General features: G+C 32.8%; 1 protein-coding gene across 5 annotated transcripts in view; it reads right to left on the bottom strand.

Annotated features, from left to right (window-relative positions):
- The window catches only part of Zmym4 (zinc finger MYM-type containing 4), a 150057-nt gene that overhangs the window by 40671 nt on the left and 81589 nt on the right, over positions 1–27797 (bottom strand). For 3 of the 5 annotated variants that reach the window (XM_026393393.2, XM_026393390.2, XM_026393391.2), the window contains 7 exons: positions 19645–20169; positions 17921–17982; positions 17406–17576; positions 9959–10043; positions 9464–9719; positions 3586–3760; positions 3265–3477 (listed from right to left, as the gene is read on the bottom strand). In XM_026393393.2, coding sequence (XP_026249178.1) covers positions 3265–3477; positions 3586–3760; positions 9464–9719; positions 9959–10043; positions 17406–17576; positions 17921–17982; positions 19645–20158 — 1476 coding nt within the window. In that variant the 5' untranslated portion in view covers positions 20159–20169. Of the gene's footprint in view, positions 1–3264; positions 3478–3585; positions 3761–9463; positions 9720–9958; positions 10044–11866; positions 11940–12916; positions 12990–17405; positions 17577–17920; positions 17983–19644; positions 20170–27797 lie in introns of those variants that run through there. The other 2 variants (XM_077803755.1, XM_026393394.2) reach the window with 2 other exon arrangements.

The raw sequence follows: 27797 nt of genomic DNA, 5'->3' as shown, positions 1-27797 counted from the left end.
TTCCATTCTATTCTATTTCACTGGAAAACAATACTGGTTATATCCTAACAATTAATTTCCGTATCTATTAATTGGCTGTTTTTAAAAACAATAAATAATCACATACCAATGAGCTCATGCTTCTATGCTATACTATCCTAAAAATTTGAAGAACTTCCCCCCAACGGTGTCATACGTAGCAAAAAAGTGTAAATTTAAGGAACCTAATGAACTTATTAAAAGTTCGAATATTCTACCACCAAAATAACAATGTATATCATAAGCAGTAAAACGGGAGATTTTGCACATCACAAGTGTCCAAATATAAACAACGAACAGTCTGTCATCTTATGTTCTCAATTAGGAATTCAACAGCAAATAATGTTAAATGCTATTAACATGTCACACTCTCCAAACAACATAAGCAGGACCAAGCAGGAGATTTTAAGACCTCTCTTCCCTCTTAAAGAATACATTTCCTGGGGGGGAAAGGAAGGACAGCAGAATAAAACAGACATTATTATTGCTGTGTGTATATACTTGACTGCATGACCAATGTGATTCTGCAACGTGTACACTCAGAAAAATGAGAAATTATAACCAATTTGATTCAAATGTATGATATGTCAAGATCATTGTACTGTCATGTGTAACTAATTAAAATAAAAAAAAAAATACGTATCCTGGGGCTGGGTTGTAGCTCAGTAGTAAAGTGTTTGCCTGGCACATGTGGGGCACTGGGTTCGATCCTCAGCACAACAAAAAGTAAGCAAGCAAGTAAATAGATAGATAGATAGATAGATAGATAGATAAGTGTATGTATCTATATACAACTAAAAATTAAATAAGAATACATTTCTGGGTGCAGTGACAAAACGAATGTCTGTAATCCCAGAAGCTCAGGAGGCTGAGGGAGGAGGATTTCAAGTTCAAAGCCAATCTCAGCAATTTAGGAAGACCCTAAGCAACTCAGTGAGACCATGTCTCTAAATAAAAGCTGGGGATGTGGCTCTGTGGTTAAGCACCTCTGGAATCAAAAAAAAAAAAAAAAGAAGAAGAAGAAGAAGAAGGAATGATGCATTTTTGAGCATTGATATTAAAATAGAAACATGAAAAGAAAGGTATGCCTGAATTCTGCAATGTCTTCTAAATCTTAAAACCTTCCTTTTCCCATTTACGACTACAAACACAAACTTCATTTATAAGGCTTATGTCAAGAGTTATTTTCTGTGAAGCTTTTGTCGACACATCTTGTCCTACTGAATATAGATGACTATGTTTTCTTTATAACCCACCCTACCCCATAACATATCCACATATCATATGTATTTACTCATGTACATGTCAGGAGACATGCTGTCCCTCAAAATAAGAATTGCATTCAATAATGTACTCAAGAATTACAGTTAAGAAAGAAAGTAACAAAAATAGCTATCAACAATGTGACAGGCTCTATACTAGGTTCTCATTATTCTTTCTTTATATAATCCCAACAACATCTCTGTGACACAGGTGGTACCATAGCCACATGGTACATACCACAGCCGTTAAAACACAGTAAAAGTGGGATTCAGGTAGTTTAACTGCTTTCCACAAACTAAAATTGTATATGAACACAAGGCATGGGAATAAAATTTAGATCTGCTTTAATACTAAATTCCAATTTTTCCCTACCACAGTACATACACTAAAATATGTGAGAAGCTGAATAGGTATTGACTGAATTAAAACTAATTAGTAAGGCCTTAATGTAGCTTAGTGGTAGAACACTTTCCTAGCTATATGTGAGGCCGTAGGTTCAATCCCCAGCACTACAAAAATATAAAATAAACATTTTTTTTTAAGTAATGAATAAATGAAAAGTTAAGGTATTTCATCCTATTTTTTCCTTCTCTTGTGGAATATGAACCATCTTTCAGGGAACTGAGTCCAATAATAGTATCGGATACAATATCAAGAAAATAAAAAGCCCTTTTAATAAGGAAAAGAGAAAGTAGTAATGAAGCTAAGCCCTTTCAATGTGCTGTACATTAACAAGAAATAAACTGAAAATTGTCTTTTACAAGTAAAATTGCAAAATCACATAGTTTTTATAGGAAATTCCCAGACTATTAAATTCACCAATTTCTGTGGGTTGTGTAACAACAACAACAAAAAAAACATTATCTTAATAAAAAATGATTAACTGAATAATTAATTAAAAATAAAAAGCAATTAACTATTCCTTTAGTTTACTTTTTGTTTGTTTGTTTGTTTTCTTAAAGCTGAAGTAACGGGTATTGAACCCAGAGGCATCCCTAGAACTTTTTATGTTTTATCTGACACAGGGTCTTGCTAAATAGCTTAGGGCCTCACTAAATTGATGAGGCTTTGAACTTGCAATCCTCCTGCCTCAGCCTCCAAGCATAAGCCACTGTACTCAGCTAGGGTTACCAATTTTTTTTTTTTTTTCTTTTTTTGAGTACTGGGGATTGAACTCAGGGGCACTCAACCACTGAGCCACATCCCCAGCCATATTTTGTATTTTCTTTAGAGACAGGGTCTCACTTGAGTTCCTTAGTGCCTCACTGTTACTGAGGCTGGCTTTGAACTTGAGATCCTCCTGTCTCAGCCAACTGAGCCACTGAGATTCCAAGCATGAGCCACCCATGCCCACTTAGGTTTACCAATTGTAAAATTAGTATTTAATCAAAAAAATATTACTAACAAAATGTAAGTCTAATACACACAAAACTGCATCAAAGACATGTGTCATGTAGAGTTTATCTGCAAACCTTATCAATTCACAAAATACATATCCATTTATTCTTTCCTATTTCATGACGTAAAAATCCCTTTAGCAATTAAGAGTTTGAATTTCTGTTGCAATTTTAATTATATGGCTCCAATTTCAAAAAATGTAACTTGACCCTTTCTTGTCAAATTAAAAAGTATACATGCAAATCAAAATGTATTTCAAAGATTATGATCCTACACACCAAAAGGACAGGACTGAATAGCTCTGGAAGATAAACTGTATTTCTTCTTCATGCTTTTCTGCATTTAAACAATATTGTTCAAAAATATGAATAACATCTGAAATAAAAACCAATACTCTAAAAACACCTACACCAAATGCATGAACAAAAACTCTTATTACAGGATTTTTAACACACATTCATTCAACAAAACCATAAAATTTTTTTAAAAACTTTTAATATTTTCAGTATTTCATAAATAATTTCTACCAAAAATTTGTATTCCTTGAAATGAACAAAGACATCAGGATTAAATATGGAAAAGTACCTGTTTGTATGCTGTGATACATGCTGAACTACAAAACTTCTTAGACTGCCCTTCTATCTGAAGCATGTGGCACTGTCCAGAGCCACTGTAACAGTAACCCCCACAGTTCTCACAACAGTTCATGGTGAGGTTGTTAGCAGATCTAAACTTAGAGAAACACGCATCACTGCAAAGTTTGTGTACCACATTCTGATAATTCACTTCATGTCGAATCTAGGAATTGAAAAACATACAAACAAAACAACAAGTAGAGACCATCAAAAGTTGTTCTTTAAGCACGCATTAAACTCATTCCCCCAATAAATTTAAAAGGTAACTTACAACTGCATTCTTTTGACACATGCTGCATTTAGTTGAAATGCTATTTGTATTAATGGTAACAATAGGTTTTTTTTTCAGTTCATATGTTGACAAACATGACTGACTGCAAAAATCTTTACTGGTGGTGGTATTTTCAAACTGTGCACTGATCACATCCTTTGGATTTAAAATATCTCTAGAAATGATAACAAAGACAAAATAAGCCACAATATAATTCTTACTTTTTTCTTTTTGTGAATTAAAGTAAACAAATAAAACAGAGGCAATTATAGTGAAGGGAAAAGGCACTGGAATTCATATTTTGAATAAACTTATAAATTGTTCTGATCCTTACATTCTTTTCAATAAAAGAGAATAACCATGTGCTTCATAGAATTGTTGTTGAGTATTAGTATAATGTTTCAAAGATTAAAAAGAAATACACTGAATGATTAGCAGTCACTATTTTTAGAAGTAGGATTATAGATTTTCATTTCTTCAGAATCATCTGTATTTTCAAAATATTCTTTAAAAATAATATTGCATTTGAAATTCTTCAAAACAATTTTTTTTTTAAGCAAATAAATGGGGCTGAAACTATGGCTCAGTGGTAGAGTGCTCGCCTGGCACACGGGAGGCACTCGTGGGTGCGATCCTCAGCACCACATAAAAATAAAATTAAGGTATTATGTCTACCTACGACTAAAAAAATAAATTTTTTAAAAAAAGCAAATAAACATTTTAAACTACACAATATGTATTCCAACATGGATTTATAAAATCTAGTATTTCCTCAACAACAATCTGATTCGTAAGCATCAACAGCAAAAAGCAATAGACTATAAACCCTAATGAATAAGGAAGGCTCCCTATCACTCCAACCCTAATTCTACCATCAAAGTCTTCCTACAATAATTTATCAATTTAACTGTAAAACATTTAATAATTCTTACTCAAGTTGGTGAAATTTTGTAAACAGTCTCTCTCATGAGCATACACCGAAAAAATAAACTATTATACCCAGTTCTGCATCTTTAGCAGACTACACTAACAGGACACTTTTTTAGGAAAATAATTATTATTCTGTTTTAATGAAAGAGCACAGTAAACATAAAGGAAAATTACCATAAGAAATAGCTAATCCTGTACTATTCTACATAACTCCATATTTTGTCTTTCTTCCATACTTAGTAGATTAGTAGAGTTTTTATTTCTTTTGTTTTTTTGCCTTTAATTATATTTTAGCGTGTTTCACAGAGGAGTATTTTACTGAACTGATATATTGAACCAGAAATTAGCTAAGCCCAGAGTAAAGACATGGTCCATACATGTGCTAGCTCACAGTTATTGTGACAAACTATCTATTTATTTACTCATTTATTTATCTACCAGGGACTGAACCAAGGGATGTTTAACCACAGAGCCACATACCCACCCCTTTTTATTTTGAGACAAGATCTCACTAGATTGCCTAGAGCCTTGCTAAATTGCTGAGGCTGGCTTTGAACTTGCAATTCTCTTGCCACAGTCTCTCAGACTGCTGGGAGTACAAACATGAACCACTGAGCCCAGCAAAGACATCAAATTTATAAAAGACTGTTTACTGATGCATTCTTAAAATTTGTAATATTATGATTAATTTTGAAATAGGTATAATGTACAACAGAAATATAAGTGAAGAAATAATTATTTTAGATTGGACCAAATTTGATATTAAAGGCCTCCCAAAAGAATGCGACATATTAGCTGAAAAACTTAGCTCTTAAACAGAAACTTTTTCTAGAAGGTTAAAGAGATGAAGGTTAAGTGCAACATGCATCAAGTATATGGAAGAAGTACCTAAAAATAGATGTCTGTCTGGTTCAATAGACTTAGAACATAATTTAACTATGTTTTATGTGGTAGATGATATCACACACCAGAATGAGAAGCAGCAATCTCATTCTAGTTGGTGAAAATTCAGAAACTGCACAGACAACCCAAAAATGGTAACTTCTTTGAATATTATTATATCAAGAATCTGATGTAACAGAATTATCCTCTAAATTACTTTTTTAATATAGGATTTAAATAGCATTTAAAAATAAATAGTTTACTTCTTCTTACTAAACGAAACCTAAAAATCATATGATGATTGACCAAAATATATTTAGAATTTAGATAAATTCAAGAGACTAAGAGAGATACTTAACAAAAAAATAAGAAGCAAGCAACAAACAAGTAGAGTGCTGTGTTGCACGCCTGTAATCCCAGTAGCTCAGGTGGCTGAAGCAGGAGGATCTCAAAGCCAACCTCAGCAATGGCAAGGTGCTAAGCAACTCAGTGAGACCCTGTCTCTAAATAAAATAAAATATGGGGATGTGGCTCAGTGGTTGAGTGCCCCTGCAAAAATTCAATCCCTAGTCCCCCCAAACAAACAAAACTGCTACTGTGACGAACAGCTAATAAGTTTTTAAAAATATATACATATTTTAGTTGTATTTTTAAATATATACATATTTTGTTTGTATGTGGTGCTGAGGATCAAACCCAGTGCCTTATACATGCGAGGCGAGCACTCTACCCCTGAGTCAACACCAGCCCCATGAGTTTCTTTTAACCTAAGTGCTGCTGATCTATAAAAAATAGCAGTAGCTTTTAGGAGGAAAAAAATCTTTTCTATTTCTTAATACTTAAAAGTGAAATTCTGGGCTGGGGTTGTGGCTCAGCAGTACAGCGCTCACCTCACACGTGCCAGACCCTGGGCTCGATCCTCAGCACCATATAAAGATAAATAAGTAAAATAAAGGTATTGTGTGTGTCCAACTACAACTAAAAAATAAATATTGAAAAAAAAAGTGAAATTCTTCCTACTGTAATTACTTTACAAATTAAACCTGTTTGACAATATGGGAAAAAATGCATATGCCAAAACTAAAGCTACATGACACTACATGAATCTTTTAGCTTCTTTGAATTTAAATTTCCTCATATTTAAGGAATTGGGCAATTGTATAATCACATAAACCACACTATATCAAACTGTAGTAATGAATGTGTAATAAGGGGGGGAGAGAAAGAAAGGAAAAGTGGTGAATAGAGATGAAAGAGTAGTCAAAAAGTAAAATGGAGCGCAAGGAAAAATAAGATTGATCAGTGGTTGAGGTCATAATAAGAGAAAAAGGTAAAAGAAAGGGGAAAAGTGAGTTAATACAGAAAATTTAAAAAAAGAATAGCCAAGGAGATACGCAGGTAAACAGTACACGAAAGAACAGAAAGTGGGGCAGAGATAAAGAGTAAGGGGTAAATAAAAAAGGCTAAAAGAATAAGTGAATGAGGAAGTAGAACAGTTAAGAGTAAGTAATAACAGGCTTAAAAAATGGAGAATCTCGGCATATGAAAAAAACCAAACATGACAGGTGAAACACAATCTCAGAGAGAAACTGAATCTGTTAAGATCAATGTTAAGATCAAGATATAAAGAATATGACCAAGTAGGTAAAAATTCACCATCTCCAAACAAAGCTATGAAAAACAACAGAGGCCAAAGTGACATGATGAATTTACATGAATATAACATAGATAGAAGCAAGACTATTACATATATTGTATAAATAAAATATAAATATATAAGAAAATGGGCACACATTTTTAAATATTGAGTTTTCTAGGATCACTTTGAAAATAACTGATGTCTTTAAAAGAGGTATCTATTATAAAAGGGGAACTATCACTGAAATTTTAAACTCCTGACCTCTATAATAAGAAAAAGATGTCTTAACAGGAAGTTATCATATCAAATTATTACATGGCAAAATAGGAAGCAGGGAAAAAATCTATAAAAATTATAATTTTCAATTTGACTGAATCTTAGGATCTGATACTACAGTGGAATACAGAAATTACAGACATACAGTTAAATATTCATTTTTAAAATCATCTCTTATGGGTTGGGGATGTGGCTCAAGCGGTAGCGCGCTCGCCTGGCATACGTGGGGCCCGGGTTCGATCCTCAACACCACATACAAACAAAAGATGTTGTGTCCGCCGATAATTAAAAAATAATAAATATTAAAATTCTCTCTCTCTCTCTTAAAAAAATTTTAAAAAAAATCATCTCTTAAAAGACAAACAAAAGTATAAAGAGGTCTGTTCTTGTTAAACTTGCTAAAGTTATTATATAGAAATCATTTAATAGTTATGTCACATAAGCTATAGCTATAAGATAATAAGAATAGCTTTTCCCTTCCAAAAGTTAGGATCATTAAATAATTCAATAAATATTTATTAAGCATCTAATATGCTGGCTATCTAGCAGTGGACACAACAGGCAAGTTCCTATCTTTGGGGCTCATGTTTTCTTCCTTTATATTGGAACACCAATATAAAAACACACACAAAAACACCAATCTTATTATTTAATCAAATTTCATTTTTAAATAAGAATTGATATTTCTTAGTCTACCTTTTACTCAACATACATGGTTCTAGATAAATTTAGCCACATTTGAACATTAAACAGACTCCCAGGAAATAAAAATTTGATGCAACTGAAACATGAAAAAGAATGCATTTCAGGTTTTTCTTTTTTTTTTTGTAGTTATAGAAGGAAAGAATGCCTTTGTTTATGTTTATGTGGTGCTAAGGACTGAAACCAGTGCCTCATGCATGCTAGGCAAGTGCTCTACCACTGAGCTACAGCCCCAGCCCCGTGTTTCATGTTTTAATGTCCCTTTAATGTCTGAAATGCTGAGACCAAAAATATTTCAGATTTCAAGACTTTTCAGATTTTGAAATATTTGCATAGAATTTACTGGTCAAGCATCTCTAATCCAAAAATCTGAACTATTCCAAAATCTAATACTTTTTCAGTACCATGTCAGTGGTCAAAAAGTTTTGGATTTTTGGATCATATCAGACTCAGATTTCTGGATTAGGGATGCTCGACCTGTATTACCTTAAAAGAGATAATTCCAGAACAAAAAGTTGCAGAGTTTGTTTTTGTTGTTAATCTATACCTGGATATCTGAATTATAGTATATATTTAAACAGCTATTTTACTGCCCAAATATAAACAAAATTGTTTCAGGTTGTTTAAAAGAAATGTAGCATAAAAGGATGTACATATAACTTGCTTCTGGCAAAAATCTAATAACCATATTAAAATTTAAGTCTCTTATCTAACTAAGGCACAAAAGGACTATCTTTTCCCCTTTCTAGACACAGAACAGGTGCCATCATGTATCTATAAACACTAATAAAGTATTAATAAATCATGGTTTAAACAGAAGCTAATGTTTCAAGACAAAAAAAAGGATTACTCCTCTTTTTGTAACTTAATCATTAAAAATATTTCTAACAATCACCTCACAAACTATATTAGGGTGGGCTTAGTATTTCTCAAATACACCAATTTGACCTTGCTAAGGTCATGGGGTCATATTTCTTTTTTGTTTTTAAACACTGCAATGGACTTTCTGGGATAGTTCAGAGGTAATAAGAAGATAAAAATATATACACTAGAAGCCATTTAAAGTTAAGAAAAAAAAAGTAAATAAATTCCAATTATATACCAGAATATAAAATATAACTTTTAATATTTTTGTACTATTATCTACAGCTACAAGATAAAATGTTGTGGTACAACAATACTCTTAAATGCATATTTTTTGTTATATAAAATATCTCAGCTGACAAGTATGAAAGGCTGATTTCTTAAAACATAAAAGTCACATTATTTAAAGCTAAAAGAAAGCTGAGCACCTAGCACCCAGAAAGACTTATAGCCCAACATGTTGGCACTAAAATGTGTGGTACTTCTGATAAAACACAGAAACATAGAAAATTAAACATAACATACAGGCTAAGACCAAAGTATGCTAAAAGAAAAGAAAGAAGATAATTTATAATTCTGCTATACTTTGAGCAACTTGAACAAGTTTTCTTGGTGAGAGGAGGTGGTGGGCGTGCAGGTGGAACTGTGTATCCAGTGAGGCACAGTGTGGAGCAGAAAAGCTGAGTAGATCCTTTCCTCTGATAAGCAGTTTGCCCTTTCTGGAGGATTTTTTTACAACCAGAACAGGAAACTCGAACAGCTGTGGCTGGAACTGAAGGAAGCATTTTATTCATGCCAGATGATGCCAGTGAAGGCTGAAAGCCAGTAGTCAACTGTGGAGCTTCAGAAAAAAATTGAAAGAAAAAAAATGTTTTATTTTTTACCAAGCATTTTAAGTATCCATTCTTTCTTACTTTTCTAGAATAAGTCTTAAAACCCAACAATAATGATACAAGAAATAATTTAAAGGCATTCTAAATGAGCAGAGAGAACTGTCTTATTAATAATACAAGTAGAAACTTCCTCTCATTCATGTTGGTCAGAATAAATATAATTCATTTATTCAGTTTTGTGTCTTACCAAGAGGACTTCCACTGACTGAAAACACAGCACTAATTTTCAGTTCCCCCTCTTGAGTTTTTTGCTGTTGGCCATGACTATACTCCTTTAAAAAGGAAAAAATAAATAAATAAATAAAGATTGAGAAAACAATAAATGCCTAAAGAAATCCAGACATTCAAGACATTTTAATGTTGCTATATCAGTGGAAAATATTTATATTAACATTAATAAGAAATAATAAAATACAAAACAGTAAGCAAACTATAATAAGGTTTTGTGTATACTGGGAGAATAAATGGGAAAAATGAAAGTTAGCTACCTAATGAGCCTGTGGTACTAGATATTTATAAATTAATTTTGAAACTGTTTAGTATTACAGTATTTTAAGTTACAGTTTATTATAAAAGTAATACACACTCTCTATAGAAAATTTAGAAAAGTAGAAATAAGAAAAAAACTAATCATATTTCCATCACCCCAAAAGAACCCACTGTTGTTCTTTCAGTATATTTCTTTCCAGTCTTTTCCCCTCCACTCTTCAAAGGTTTTCTTTCTTTACAGAGTTGTGATTATTCTAAATAAACTATTCTTAAAAACTGATGATTTATTCACATGAATTTCAATCATTTGAATTTTTACATATTATTGCACATTACTCCAAATGACTTCTAATGGTTAAATACCAATGTTTTCAAGACTGAAGTCCAAGAAACCTGTGGTTAAGGCAGTCTGAGAATTCTAAAGTAACATTTTTTTAAATTGTTATTTAAATGATTTTTATATGCACATCAACATTTTAAGTCATGAATAACCATCACTTAAATGAAGTCTAATACAACTGTTGTTTGCTTTTATAATTATATTGTTGCATCATGATACCATTAAGTGTCAGACTGAACTTTTAAGATATTGTTTATCACATTGAAGTTCAAATTACTGCAAAGATCCCTTATTATTGGAATTCTGGGGTATCTCAGACATACTCCCTTTGTGTGTGTGAGTGGAGAGGAGGTTGTCAGTACGTTATTAAAGTTTGAGAAATATCAAAACATACTACTTACATACATAAGATTACACAGGGACATGACGCAAGTACAGTGGGTACACATGCCTCAGGCACAAAATTAAAGGCACCAAAATGTTCAGCAATTTAGATAGTATTTTAATGTAGCATTTTGAAAAACCAAAATTTATGCAAAAATCTTTGATGAACAAAATAGCAAATTTTTAAATAAAGACATCAACTTTTTTCCTTTTGCCTCAGACTCCAATATGGCCCTGCATGGTACTGAGATTATATAACCCAATGTTGGTTCATTTAATGAATGTTTCCACACATTTAGTACAATCAATAATTCAATGATTAGTATCTTTTGTGAATACCCATAACTTGATTCTAAAAATAGAATTACTAGATAAAAAGGTACATAATAAAGGCTTTTGATACTCAATGACAGATTGTTTCCCCAACAAAACTATTCTTTTTTTTTTTTTTTCTGATACTGGTGATTGAACCCAGGGGTACTTTACCACTGAGCTACATCCCCAGTCCTTTTTATTTTTGAGACAGGGTCTCACCAAATTGCTTGGGGCCTCACTGAGTTACTGAGGCTGGTCTTGAACTTGTGATTCTCCTGTCTCAGCCTCCCAAGTCACTGGGATTACAGACATGCGCCACCATGCCCAGCTCTAAGCTGATCTTAATTATATTTATTCCAGCTATTCATTTTTTAAAAAGCCAATTCAAAGAGTATTTTCCCATTGTTTCAATTTGCAATTATTTTTAGTGTTCATTTACAAGGTACATTATAATTTACAGAATTAACCTTCTGTAGCATCTTATCAATATTCCCTCAATATGTACTTTGAATTAAAATTTTATGTATGAGGTTTCCATTTTTATGCCAAAAATCTAACAATCTTTACCTTTGTGATTTCTTCTATCTCTTACAAAGTTTTACTTCCACAATAAAATAATAAGAAAGTGGTTTCATTGTTTATTATACAGTCCTTTAATCCAGGGGTCAGCAAACTTTATCTGCAAAGGGCCAGATAGTAAATATTTTTGACTTTGCAGGCCATACGGTCTCTGTCACAACTATTCAACTCTGGTCTCTGTTCCAACTACTCAACTCTGCCCTGGTACAGCAAAAACACCCACAGATAAAATGGAAAAAAATGACCGTGGCGACGTTCCAATAAAACTTTATTATAAAAGCAGTGGATTAGGGTAAAACACACACACACACACACACACACACACAAACAAGGTGGATTGGATTTGGCTAGACACTGATAATTTGCCAACCCTAGCTTTGTTTCTTTCCCTAAATACCTAGTGAATTCCTTCCCACTTGCTATTAATAATAATATATTAAGTTCATGACAATAATGTCTACCTCGGGACTATCTATGCTGTATCATTATCAGCCTAACTAATCTTATACCATACTATTCTAATCAAACAAAATTGTAGGATAAACCATTTAACATGATTTTGCCACTCTCAACCTCCCCAACTATTTTTTAGAATACATAAGTACATAGCTCAGTGGTAGAGTGCATGCGTAGCATGCATGAGGACCTGGGTTTAAACCCCACCCCAGTATAATTTTAAAAAGGTAAAAAGATAGAACACATATGCAACATGTTTATATATGCACACCTATTATTCTTCAAAACCTGGGGCCTAACCATTTACATTTCCCTCAGAATTACATCAAATACGCATCTTAAGAATAACTAACATAATATTTCTTATATTTCTTTAAAAAGTGGTGTCTCCATTCAAGTTGTCTTTCATATGACATAAGTACATATTAGATGCTGCTGGGAATACCTATCTTTCTTGTTGTATCATCTAACTTTGGAAAAGTGATATATAGAAATAATACTAACTTTTATATAACTATAATTCAACTAGGTACTCCTCTAAACTTTCAAAAGTTCTATTAATTCTCTAACAAAGATCCTTACCAGCAAATGATGATCATTTTATCTCCTTTTTTCCATTACTTTTTCTTCTAATTTCCTTAACATCTACTGGGCCAAAAATCCAGTAAGAGTTAAATAATACTGTTGACATCAATAAGCTGTAGTCTTTTAACAGAGTATCTATTATAAGAAATGTATAATGAATTACATGAGATGTCTCTTGGCATCTAAGAAAGTGACTATACAAATACTCTTACTTATGCTGCTGATGAAATGTATATATTAAATTTTTTTCATATACTGACATCCTGACATTCCTATATTACATAGTATGTTAAAACAAATTTTCAGTGGGAAAATCTCAGAAAACTACAAAAATAATCAGTGCTCATTAGCTCACATCAGTGGTCTCCAGCAAGCTCTCTGTGATGGCAATTCCAAACTTCTGATGCATTCTTCAACCAACTAGCCTATCTTACTTATATTACTAACAGTAAAATAAGTATATTTGTTAAGTTCTCTGTTTGAATACACCATTTATATTACTAATAGTAAAATAAGTATATTTGTTAAGTTTTCTGTTTGAATACACCATATCTTCAAGGCAGAATATCTGGTCTATCTGTATTCCTCCACAATGAGTACTTTTAAGAAATGAATGCGTGAGTAGCAAATAATTGTTAAATGTATTTGAGAACTGATTGATGACCCAAAAAGCTTTTAAAGGAAAAAAACACAGGTATCACCACAATCATTTACCAATACCCTTACTTTGTTTACCACAGAAAGATCCATATTAATATCCCAGGACAGTATTTTAGACATGAAGAACACAGTTTCTGCAGCCAAATTAACTTGTTAAGGCTAAAACAAAGTCCTAAGATTTGAATGACTGTATTAAACGTTCCAAGACTATGTGAATCACTATCATGAAAATCAGTTAAATTTGCTTTCCCATCTTAGTTTATTTATTTCAATGAGAGATTATAGATTAGTTCTCCCTAATCAGGCAAAATAGCACATTCCTGTACTCCTAGCAACTCAGGGGACTGAGGCAGGAAGATCCTGAGTATGTGACGCCAAGCCTCAGCAACTTGCAACTTAGTGAGACCGTATCTTAAAATTTAAAATAAAAATAAATGGAAAAAAATTAAAAATAAAAAAACCTGTGGCTGTAGCTCAGTGATAAGAGCATCTCTGAGTTCAATCCCTAATACCAAGAAAGGAAGAGGGTTGGAGAAAGCTCTCCATCTATTTTTATGAGAAAGAAGAAAAGAATCATGATTTTCACATAGGTGTCTCGTTTTCAGAACCAATGGAAAAAAAGGAAAAGAAAATGTGAGGTCTCTGGCCCTCCTTAAAATTTCTATTTTAAAACCTTCTCTTGGCATTTTAAGAAATGAAGCAACTTTTACTTACAGAAAGATTGGTAAATTATCAAAAACAAGACCTTGATTATGACCCCACTCTGGCTCTTTCCTGGACATAAGACCTTGAGTAAATAACAATCTCTAGAAATGCAACTACCCCATTCAAAAGTGGTAAATATCCTTTACTCTGGCCATCTTACAGAGTGTTGTTGAGTGGATGAAATACCACAGTACATATAAAAGCATCTGTACTTATTTAAAAAAAAAAAAAACTATAGAAAATACTATAGTAACATGAAATGGAACTAGAATGAAGAAATGAAACTGGAAAATCAAATGAAGTTATGCCAATAACAGAACCAGGAGGAAGTGACAAACAAACCCAGAAATTTATAACTGAAGAAATAACCATGAGCAAACGGGTAGAAGTTAAATATACATACACACATTTCAGTAACTTTGCAGTTTATATATAAGTGAAGAAATTAAAACCAAAAGGAGAATTAAGAAGTGAACTGAGAGCAAAAACTATAAAATTAAGCACAAAGAAAACCAAGGGAAGTTTTGAAAATGTGTCATGAGCTGAAACTATGATTTTATTAAACCATGAGAAAAGTTATTAGTAAATGATAGTCAAAAGTAAAGGTTGACCAACTGTAAAGTCTATCAGTATTTATAAGAAGGTTAAAGTGATATTTTTGAGACTATGAAAATAATACATAGGAAATCCCTTTTTTAGTCTATGGGAAATGAATAAGATTAATAAAGCATTATGCAGTACTGAAAAGCAAGTAATATAGATTTCTAAGGGTCATGGGGGAGAAATACCTAAAAGAACAGGACAATGAAGAGGGAGAAGGAGGGGGGTCAGGAAGGGAAGAGAGAGGAAGAAGGAGAAGGAAAGACAAGGAGGAGCAAAGAACTAGTATCTATAGTTTATAACATGAGTCCCCTGGGGAATTCCAAAAGAATTATCAGAGGTCTGCTTCAACAGGATTAGTGTGGCTCACAATACAGAAGACTGCTCAAGGAAAACCTACCTTTATCTACTCACATCCTGGGACTGCTTTATTACAGGGGTCAGGGTAAAGAATGCTTTTGGATCTTATGACTCGGACCTACTCATATTACTGCTTCATTCTTAAGAATCCAACCATGTGATGAGCCTTTGGGGAAATTCTTCCCCATAATCAGGATAAAACTTCGAGTTCAACATTTTATAGCACATTTTATAATTTTGAGTAAGTGTGTAAAAAATAGGCATTTCTATCCATCCATCCTATTTATATGCTCCAGCCACTAATGCCCTCTATCCCCACTATATTTGGTCTTTCCTAAAACTGTTTTTTGTCCCAAAGAAATGTCACTGGGTCATGCACAAGAGAAACAGATGTCTTTGGCGTCCTGCCAAAACTATGAATTCTTATGACTTTCCCATGTCCACACTGGAGCATGTAAGATTTGAGATCTACCCATAGTTGAGATCTACAGTCATAGTTGTCATCTTCTGAGGCATATACTATCACATGAGTTTTCCCTGGGTGTCAGGACATTTATCTCTAATCCAAAAATCTACAAACATGTTCACTCTACTTTCTATTCAATATTTCATATTCTTTTTACTGTCTTCTTCTAGAACCACACTCATATCAATCCAACTCCTATAGCTTTATTGTCACTACCCTAATGCATATATACCTCCTCTTGGGCACCATGAAATTCTGGCTTCATTGGGTATCAATCTGACACATACAAATCACCTACCTCCATAATCACCTATTCTTCCATGGATTGACTCTAGAACAGTGGTTCTCAATAGAACATGATTTTGTTCCCAGGGGACATTTGGCAATATCTGGAGACATTTCTAGTTGTTACAAATACAGAGAGAAGTAGAAGCCAAGGATGCTGGTAAACATTCTGCAATGCACAGGGCAGCCCCTACTAATAAGAGAATCTGGCCCAAAATGCCAATGGTGCTGAGATTTGAGAAATTCTGCTCAAGGAGACCTGAATAAAAAAATTATCTTCCACAGAAGTCCTACATTCTTAAGTCCTCTAATAAAACAGAAATATAGGAAAAGATATGCCAGTCATGGTGGAACATGCCTGTAATCCCAGCGACTTAGGAGGCTTAGGCAGGAGGACACCAAGTTCAAAGCCACTTTGCAAGGTTCTGAGCTACTTAGTGAGACCTTGTCTCAAAAAAATAAAAATGGGTTGGGGATGTGACTCAGTGGTTAGGTGACCCTGGGTTCAATCCCCAGAACCAAAAAAAATAAAAACTATAACTTTCCCCAGATCAAATATAATTTCAGAAAAACAGCTAAGTCATGCTATGTTCACTTCTTATCCTCTGAATTCGTGTCATCTGTACAAAATAGACACCTTCAAATAATTGTTATTACTGTATATTCATCCCTTAGACCCCTTCCTATATTTAAAAATGATGATGGCATCTGATATAACTTACTTCTACCATTCCAACTGCTGAAAGTCATGAACTGGATATCTTAGTTGACTTCAGAACTTCACAGTTACAGGACACCTATGACTTTTACCTCCACAGCAACTTAAAATAGCAAAGCTCCATGCTTACCCTCAGTACTCAAAATCTCAAACTTGGAAACATGTATCACTCACCAAAGCTTCCTTTACTTTCTACCCATTACTCCAATAAACTGGTTCTTTGCTCAATTAACCCTTCCAAAGATAATCTGCCCATTAACCCCAACCTGAAAGACAATAAATCCATATCTAACCTGTACTTCATTAGCAGTAACTGCAAAGAATTACTATTCTGTATGCAATCACACCACAAACCTATAATCTACCATAAGCCTTCATCAATATCTACTCTATCAATCTCAAATCCTTAAAGACTCACTGTTTCCCTAAACCTGCACTGAAATGCTTTACAAAAATCACAGTGGTATTAACAAACAAAGATAATTAAAAGCCTTAATTACTACTTGGGAAATTTTTCATTTAACTCTTGTTAATGCCTTGCAAGACAATTTGAATCACCTCAACCTCCTTTAACAGTCTCCTTTCACCTTGTCAACAAACAACTTCACTTCTTAAACACTTCCTCTCTCAAATGAATAATTCAAAGTGTGGAACAAAAAGAAGGGGAGAAAACAAAAAGGTGAAATGTTTACTTGAGCATTTTCAGGTTCATCTTTAATTTTGTCTAGTAGTCCCTGCTGTGGTGCCATTGCTTTGTCATACTCATCATCCAAAGGTTCTTCTTTAATTCTAATATTTGATGCAAAGGAATTCCCCAGTTCCGAACCAATGGATTCTTTATTGGCAAATGGGTAGCTGGAATCCTAAAACACAATATAAAGGATTAATAAATATTCAAATTTAAAAATTATTCCTCTTCAGGTTTAACACCCAAAGAAAAGCTTATTGGAAATGAAGAACTGTGGACATTCATCAGGCTCCCTATACCTAAAAGTAAATGTGCTATAGGTCTAAATATCAAATATAAATAAAGAACCTAAGAGCTGAGGCTTCTTAGAATGTCTCCAAATATGTCCTTACCCAAATAATAAAGCAAATAAAAAAAAAAATCAGTGTTCTACCTGACACATAGAGTAGAAAGTGACATACAGAAAAGTTTGACACTTGCCACAGTTAACAGCAATCTACATACACACTGAAAACTTACCCTAAAGTTTGTTTCTGGGGTTTGTGGTAAATGGGTATGTAATGTTTCTTCAACTTGATTAGCTATTGAAAGAAAAACAAACAAACAAATACATGTATATGAATAACAAATCTTATTAAAAATGACCCCAAAACTATCATTTGATAATCGCCTCTCTTTTCTAACAGATATGCTCAATAGATTGAACTGGGTCCCCAAAGAACACCCAAAAGGAAGTTTCACTCAAAATTACTCACAACCTAGCCTCACCTACCTTTTAGCATTACTTCATACCTTTTCCTTGCTGCAACATAAAATGGCTACTTTATTCACTGTGCTCTGAAAATAATACTTGTGTTTGTTCTGCACTCATTTCTGCTAATTCTACTCCAAAGTCTCCTCTGTCTATCCTAATATTTATAATTTTCCAGATTCTGCTTAGTTCAAAATTCACCTCTCCTCTATAAAACACTCCCTGTTCACTAAGTTAAAAATTATCTCTCTCCTAAGAATCCTTAAAACAGAGTGTTTCAGCTATTTGAAAGAAATCTTATATTGCCTTATGATAGACTCTTCTAATATTGCATTTAATTATAAATTAAATCTTTTGCTATTCAACTAGTCAGCTATTTGATGCTTTTTCCCTTCTACTACTCCTAGACATTATGTTCCTTCAGAAAAAGGACTCCCTCAATTTTCATTATCCTCTACAGGGATACTGAAAATATATACTGAATTACATAAATCAGTAACACCGTATATCCTTACAGAACCTTGTACATAATAGTTGTCCTTATAAACAATATAACTTTGTTCTTTCTACTACATATTAACTAGCATTGTCAACAGAAATATGATTAGCATAATGCACTTGCTTTCCTTTGCGTCAGTTTAACATTGTGGAAGGATTACATTTTTCACTGCACAAGGTTAAGCTCCAAGAATACAAAGATGAATACGATAAAATGCAGCTCTCAAAAAACTCCTACACTGGTAGGTAAAGCAAAAACAACAATAACAACAAAAAGAGAAATATAATATTGTTTGATAAGTACTATAAATGGGGCTGAAACAAAATGCTGTGGAAATACAGATAAGAAAACAATTCATTCTTGATATAGAGCAGTTAGGAATAACTATAGAGTAGAAAAGGTTTATAAGTTAAGCACCATTCAAATAAAAGGCACTTTTATAGGCACATGTACAAAGATAGAAAATGACATGCAGGCAAATGGAACAGCAAGAAAGGTAAAGAAGAAAATATACAGTATATTCAAGAATGGAACTGGAGCTAACATTTGTTACAACTGGGCAAAGAGACTCAAAAGGAGCCTCAAGAAACTTCTCCAACATAAAATTGATTTTTTTTTAATCTTTCTATACTAATTGGTGGGACAGCAGTTTGAATGAGTGCTTACAGCACAAAGAAGTTAAATCCAACTTCAGGTTCCAATGCTCAATCAAAGAAAATGAACAGGTGATTCAAGTATCTTGTCTTCTCATCAAAATATTGCAAGCAAAGGGAAGGAGAAATGAGATTTAGAGCTATTTTTCAATCATTTATATCATTACCAAAAGTTACTGGGATAAATTCAGTCACTCTGCAAAGAACAAGGATAAAAGAAAAATGACAAGCTTACAATGAATTTAACTGTTCATATTTACTTAACATTGAAAGTAATAAAAGCTATATTATTATCAATACTTTGTTACTGTGTTCATGGTGCTATTCCAACAATTATTACCTGCTTTATCAAAAAAACTGCTTTTCAACCTTGAATCCAAATCTTTATGGGGTTTATCCAATCGTTTTTCACGTTCATGATAAGTTAGGTCTCTATTTTTCTCCTTTCCAGAAAATGTCTCTTTGCTGTTTTCTCTTACTAGACTAAAATCTTTCCGTATTGATTTAAAGACAGAAACCTGATCAAACTGTTTAGGAAAGTCTTTTTTTAATTTATTCTGAATTTGTATTTCATTTTCATTGTCTGATTCATGCTGTGTGACTCTTCTCTCTACTTCCAAGCTATCATCAGTATGGATTGAAGAAACAAGATTGTCCTTTGAACTAAAATCCTGTTCATCCTCATTGTCACTACCAACGACTGGAATTCCTGCAAGATCCCCAGAGTTCAAAAAATAATCATCTTCATCCAGCAATGAATTTTCAGATCCTGTTTGATTCGGCATTCCATAAGACATGCTGTCAAGGGTAGGAGTTAAGTTGTGGTCTATATCTTCAGACATTTCTGTATCCATGATACCACCACCTTAAAAAGTAAAATACTGTTTAGACAAATGATAGTGCTAAAAATGACCACAATTATAAGGTCTGTCTGGTATTTAGCCAAACATATATATATATATATTTTTTTTTTCTTTTCAAACAAAATAGATAATATAACCATAGTATTCATTTAACACTGGATATATGTATGACAGACATGATTACCCTTATCCAACAGTTAAAAGAAATAGAGAACCAAAACTTGAAAAACTACTTTGGTTACAAAGGAAGACCACATGACATAAAGAAAAGAGGACCAACTACAGAATCAGACTTATCTGGTTTGTAATCATAGTATAATCCTGAAAATCTATGATCCTAAAAAGTTAACTCAGAGTCTATAGATAAAACAGCATAATACTCACCTTGGAGATTAATTTATGGTGAGAATTACTGATAAATAAAGGACTTACTGACATAGTGACTGAAACAGAGAAAGGAATATGAAGTGCTAACTTTAATTTTACAATTCTGGATTCAGCTACCCAGAATACTCACTATTATAGAACCCAGATTTCTGGTCCAAAAAGTTCAACTTACTTTCTTTTTTTCTTTTTTTTTTTTGGTCTGTGTGTGTGTGTGGTACTGGGGATTGAACTCAGGGCTTTGTGCATGTGAGGCAAGCACTCTACCAACTGAGCTATGTCCCCAGCCCTTCCATTTTCTTTGTGTTAACACTAATTCAGACTTAACACAGTTAATATTTACAAAAGAAAATATTTAAACATGAAAATAAAATTTAACCATCCTAGATTAAAAAAAGAGTTTACTCTTTATAACTATATGCTAAAGTCTCTCCCATTCCAAAATTGTTTTTTAAAAAAGAAGACCCCCAACCCTATACTGTCCTTAATTATCTTTCCTACATGAATTTATAGAAAAAATCAGTCCTTTGAGCTTGATATAATCAGCTCCCAACTTTCTGCTGAAATTATTCTCACTAACAACATTAGAGTCAAGTCCAACTGATTATTTTCAAACCTTAAGTGGTATGTTCCTACTGGATAAAATTCCTTTGGTTTCTTTGACAATGAATTTCTTCTCACCTTTCTAACTGGCCTATTAACTTATTTTATATTCCTTTTCCTGTTCATGTCTTCAATATTAGCTTTTCTCCAGAATTCCAGTTTCTTATTCCATACACTAAGATTAAAATATTTTATTCACCTGCATAGCCTTTTGCTACTGACTTTCTAATTAGATATCTATATTCAATTAGCTCCTTTGAATGTAGGTCCCTACATTCCAACTTAATAACTCTAAATTCAAACTCATCATGTAACTAATCCAAGCTAACACTTCTTGTATTTCCCTCACTTGATTAATGACTTTGCTAAACCAGCAACCGTTCAAGATATGAGAGAATTCTTCCAATCTCCCTCTCCCCTGGCAACTTCTGTCAACTCTATTAGTTAATCTCTCTCAGACATTCAGCACCTAGTTCTAGTACTTCAAATTTCTTCCTGTACTGCTGCAGTATCTTTGACAGTGCACTAATTCAGTCCACATAAACATTTAGGAAATAATTATATTCTTACAAACCCTGGGCCCAGAACACATTTAATTGGTCCACAAATAGGCAAACCAGAACTAATAAAAACAGTGAAACGAAGAATGAAAATATTACAACATTGGCATCCCTGTTTTTATCTGTTCCTGAAACCCAGATATAACTTCAGGTGGTAGGACCATTCCTCAACAATTCCTTGGACTCCATGATTCAATATATTCCCCTTTTTACTTTAGGTATTTGTAATAAAGTCCAAATGATAGATTGATTTATTTTTTTATTCTTTATTTTTTATTTGTTCTTTTTAGTTACATGACAGTAAAATCTACTTTGATATATTTGTACAAATATGGAATATATCTTATTCTAATTAGGATCACAGTTGTGTGGATGTACTCAAATGAGAAGTTTTCCTCAAGTTATCCTCTCGTAGAGACACCAGAATTATCTAAAACATTAATCATTCCATATTATTCTCTCCCCTGAGATCCTTCAATAGTTCCCCTGGCTTAAAGAACTGACTAACTCATTCAGCACATAATCTATGGTAAACACTGTGCTAGGTACCAAGGGTAAAAAGATGGTAATGATTTCTGTTCCTCAGAGCTAGAAAAACAGTAAAATGGAAAACTTGAAAACAGTGTGATAATAGGTAAATACAACTTTCAAGTTCATAATGCTATCAGGAGAGATAAAAGCATTCTATTAAAAAACCATTTTTGGTTTAATATATCAGAAGAATGATTGCTAATAAATGAAGAGAAAATAATGGGCCAAAAAAATCACTCTTTTCTACTTTCTAAAATAATAATAAATTCAGAGAACAAATGGTAAAACAGACGCTAAAATCTTAAAGGACATATGTACTAAACAACTTACATGATGAGTCATCATCATGACTGTAACTTACTTTCTCACAGTAACCCATACAGAAGAAGCAAGGCACGAGAGAACAGCAGAAACAATACTATAGATATTATTATTTTAATTTTTCCATTTATTTGAAAATTCTCATAATAAGAAAAGATTAGGAAGAAAATACAAATAACCAGAGTGGCCACACACACACACACACATACACACACACATCTACCAAACTGTAAGCACCTAAAGGTCAGTGTTAGAGCCTTTTCTCTACAACGGTTTATCCTTACTAGCAGGCCACATGGCATATGCTCTGTAACAATTTCATGAATGAAATGCATTTTAGAAGATCCAAAGTTTAAGTTCTACTATAGATGAGATATCAATACTAAAAAGCAATACTGCAAGCAATTCTCCTTACCTCTACATTTAAATTCAGGATATGGTATCAGGAAATAGATAGTCACCTGGAAAAAAACGCATGCCTAACTCACACCAAAATAACTTCCATATGTACCTAGTTTAAAAATTTTTTTTAAAGAAAACATGAAAGAATTATTTTTGAGTCATAAAACGGAGCAAGTTTTTGTAATGATAAAATGAAATTAAAATACCAGTTTATTGAAAAAAAAAATCAAATGTGACTACAAAAATTCCTATAGAAGAAAAGAATCAAATTTAAAAGATAGAAGGATAAACTGGCTAAAAAGATTTCACTGCAGTATATCATAAAGGGTAATCTCTAAAAGAAAAAGAAGAGACACAAATAAAAGTAAAGAATCTGAACAAACATTTCAAAGAAGGGAAATACCAAGGATCAATAAAAGAAATGCATATTAATAATGCAATGAGCTACCATGTTCAAATAGCAGGTTGGTAATAACAAAAAGTTTTGGTATGTCTTTCAACAACACTGCACACCAAAGCTGTCAATTATGGCCCAAGGCCAAAAAATAAGAATTATGTGACAGAGATCAAATATGGACTACAAAGCCTAAAACATTTACTATGTGGTCCTTAACAAAAAAATATTTTCCAACCCCTGTAGTCAAACACTATTGATAGGAATGTAAACTGGTACAAAGCTAATAAAGAATGGAGACAATATTTATGATGCTTTAAATAGACATACCTCTTGAAACAATCATCCTTTAAGAATTTATCCTGAAGATATAATCTCACAAAAGATCTATGAAAGATGGTTGGGTTGTAGCTCAGTGGTAGACTGCTTGCCTAGCATGTGTGAGGAATTGGGTTCAATTCTCAGCACCACATATAAATAAAAGTCCATTAACAACTAATAAAATTAAAAAAAAAAATCTATGAAAGAACATCTATAGCAGCAAAAACCTATAAAGGGCCTACTTGTTCACCAATAAGAGTAAATTAATTATAGTCCGTAAACACCTACAACAAAATATTGTGCAGTTGTTAAAAAGAATGAGGTGACTTTGAGTTCCCAAGATCTAATGAGTAAGGAGAAAAATACACATACACACACACACACACAAATACTATACATATATAAAGGTTATCACTGCATAAAACATCTTCCATTGATTTTCTATGAGAAGCAAAACTGGATGCCTGGAAAACAAACTACTTACTTTTCATAGTATGACCATTTTCATTTTTGAGTTTTGAAGCACATGCATCTATTATCTATTAATATTTTTTTGAATCTTATGCACTGGAGACTTAAAGCTTTTTTAGGTGTCAATTTCTAACAAAACACCTACTTCGAATTTGGTACTTGTCACACAATAAATCTGCAGGCGCTTAAACTCTTACATGATTAAAATGTGATAAGTATATTAATGAACTAAAATAATTTTTTGCCACCATTGTTTCAGAGCCCAGATCTTATGGGGAAAAAAAAAAACCAATATATTGATCACATTAGCTCACACTTGAAAGCACAAATTTCTCATGGAAGATTCCTGGGTTTTAGACTCCAGGAGTTAAGAATGTGTCACCTCAAAATATGCCAAATTGAGGGCTGGGGTTGTGGCTCAGTGGCAGAGCGTTTGTCTCGCACATGTGAGACCCTGGGTTTGATCCTCAGCACCACATAAAAATAAATAAATAAAATAAAGGTATTGTGTCCAACTACAACTAAAAAAATAAATATTAAAAAAAAGCCAAATTGATAAATTGACGATTTCAAACCTAAAGCATCCAGGAATTGTGGCTACAGGAAGGACCACTTGGCCTGTGCTTTCCTATGTGCAGCAAGCCATATCCTTTCTCATCAGAGAGATATTGGGGATAAAATGAATCTGAATAAATAAACTTGCTGGAGTAGGCCCTGATGGTTCAGATTTATACCCTTTCCATATGTCTCTTAGTGACATTCCTAGAATTTAGTTATCCAGGTATCCATTGTTCTGTCTTCCCCCTCCCCACCCCCCGCCCCCACACACAAATTTATTGTTCTATGTGTAAAGAGTAGCATCTTGTGTTGGTCATTTGGACTTAAGTTTCTTGTGAAAGTCCCATGTACATGTAAAATTATTAAAACTTTTTTTTTATTTTTTTATTTTTTTATTTTTTTGTTGTTGTTGTTATTGTTAATCAGCCTTATATTAATCTGGTTCCTGGATCTAGCCAAAAAGCCCTCATAAGGTTTAAGGAGGAAGAAAGGAGAAAGTGGCATCTCTTCCTCTCTCATACTCTATATGATGCTTGGCATATTTCTGGAAAAACAAGTACATTTTGCTAGAATTGAATGACCAAAAGTGCTCAAAATAGACAAAGAAGAGACCTATGAGAAATTTGTAGATAACAGAAAAATTGCAAAGTATTTAAATGAGAAGAGAAGTCATTTAAAATTCCTGAAGACATGTTTGATTTATGTTTTATAAGGATCTTGTGTTTTACATATGGATTCTGTATCCCAGAAGAGTGTTGAATATTATAAGGAAGTGGAAAATGAAAGATGGAATACTGGTTAGGAAGCTATTGCAATAATCCAAGGAAAAACTGGTGAGTAGGGCCAAGTTGGTAATGGCATAAAGATCTCAGGTTTGGATACACTTTAAAGGTAGATACATTTCCTGGTATAAGATGCTGGGAATAAAAGAAGTCAAGGATAACATAACAAGGTTTCATTTCTTCAAACAGGTACAGTAGAGTATCAAATCAAAAAGAATAACATGAATTCTTTGGTTGTAGGACTGTTCATTTTAATATCTTTATTAAATCTTCAAATGGAAATATAAGAAAGCCGTTGGAGATCAGTGAAAGTCTGTAATTCTAGCAGCTCAGAAGTCTGAGGCAGGAAGACTGAAAATTGAAGGCCAGCCTGGCCAACTTTTTAATTAAATTTAATTAAAACTTAAGTGGGGACTGGGGATAAAATTGAGAGGGAACACTCCCCTGAGTTCAATCCCTGGTAACAAAAAAAAAAAAATTAAAAAATGAAATACGGCATTTGGATATATTAGTCTGTAGTTAAAGATGAGACTTCTGCCAAGTAATGAGGAAAAACAATTAGGAATGCAATGTAGAGACAGTACTTAAAATTCACCTGACTAGGTAAGATCACCTAGTTAGTTTACTTATTAGAAATGGGAAACAGCCAAGAGTCATGAGACATTTCAACATTCAGAAATCTAATAGGAATAAAGGTTCATAAAAAGACACCAAAAGAACAGCCAGGGTTGGAAATGTAGTGGTAAAGTATCTGCTCTGCAAGCACCAAGCCCTGAGCTCAATCCCCAATAGGGGATGGAATTTAAGAATGGGAGAGACTAGCCAGAAGGTAGGAGGAAAAAAAGGGAATTACTAGCTATAGTAAATGCTAACATGACTAATAAAATGAAAACTGAAAATGTATTACTAAAAAAAAAAAAAAGAAAATGTATTACTAATATTTGCAAAGTTTAAATGAACTTTTATCTTAACAAGAACTGTATCAGTGGGAAAATAAGTGAACAAGCCTCTGAGGGCAGATTATTATCTTCAGAAAGACTGAGAGGAGATAACTTGACAACACATTAAGTACAGCTGACTCTTCAAAGAAATTTTGCTCTGAATTAAATAAAGAAAATAAGCTGAAACTAAACTAAAATCTGGAATAAATAGGTTTTTTTAACTTATATTTTTTGTTTTCTTTTGTGAGAAAGAATTTAAATGAAGAAAAATTACATCTTTGTAATTTTAACATCTTAGGAATGATTCATTAAACAAGGAGTAATTAATGTATTCAGGAGAAGAGTCTTCAGGCAATAAATAAAGTTTATGATCAGTAAAATGGGTAAAATATAGGTTTATTGGTAAATCTGGGGGAAAATTTGTAAAGTTATTTTAACCAACTTAAGTAGAATATTTGTTTGCTAATAAGCAAATTTCATGATGCCAGAAAAGGCAATTTTTATTACTCCTTGTTCTTATGCTTAATCCTTGCATTAAGGGTTTACTAACATTTCTATACTATATCTAAAAATCATTTCATTGTAAGATACTACCAACTAAGGGATCCAATTACCAATTACATTTCATTTATAAAGCACTTAATTCCTCCCATTTTGTTTGAAGTGTAATTATCACAAAGTAACATCAATTACAATTCCAACTTCAGAAACCATGCTTCTCCATCAATTTTCTGAGGTTGCAAGCTGGGGTTGTAGCTCAGTGGTTGAGCACATGCCTCACATGGTTCGATTCTCAGCACCACATAAAAAAATAAATACAACAAAGATATCATGTCCATTTACAACTAAAAAAAATGTTTAAGAAAATTTCTGAGGTTGCTACTTTTCTCTGCTATATAAAGAAACAAAGAATGGGGGAAATGAGGATCCCTAAAACTACTAGGAATGCAAAAACAAACAATAAACATAAAAATGAAATAATCTGTAAGTTCTAAGTAAAAGTTTAAATCAGCATTTTGACACAGAAATATCTGAGATAATTTGATTTTTATCGCTACTTATATAACAATTCCCTAAATAAAACTGTAAGATCACAAATGTAGTTTAACAGCTTATAATATTTATATAAAGCCAGAAATCATTAAACATAAAGCATAAAATGCCTAAAATGCTTATTTTTATTTAAGACATACAGAAGCACATTTGCAAATCATGTGGTGATAAGTCAAAACTTTGATAATGGGATTTCTTGCATAAATAATAACAAATCATCTTTATAACTGCAATTGAGTTTCTTTAAATTAAAATCATAGAGTCACACATTCATATGTTTACTGATTCACCTAGTGTTTCGAAAGCATT

Source organism: Urocitellus parryii, chromosome 11, assembly GCF_045843805.1.
Source record: "Urocitellus parryii isolate mUroPar1 chromosome 11, mUroPar1.hap1, whole genome shotgun sequence".
Lineage (NCBI taxonomy): Eukaryota > Metazoa > Chordata > Mammalia > Rodentia > Sciuridae > Urocitellus > Urocitellus parryii.
Note: the sequence above shows the minus strand (reverse complement) of the source record. Positions and strands in the feature narration are given on the sequence as shown.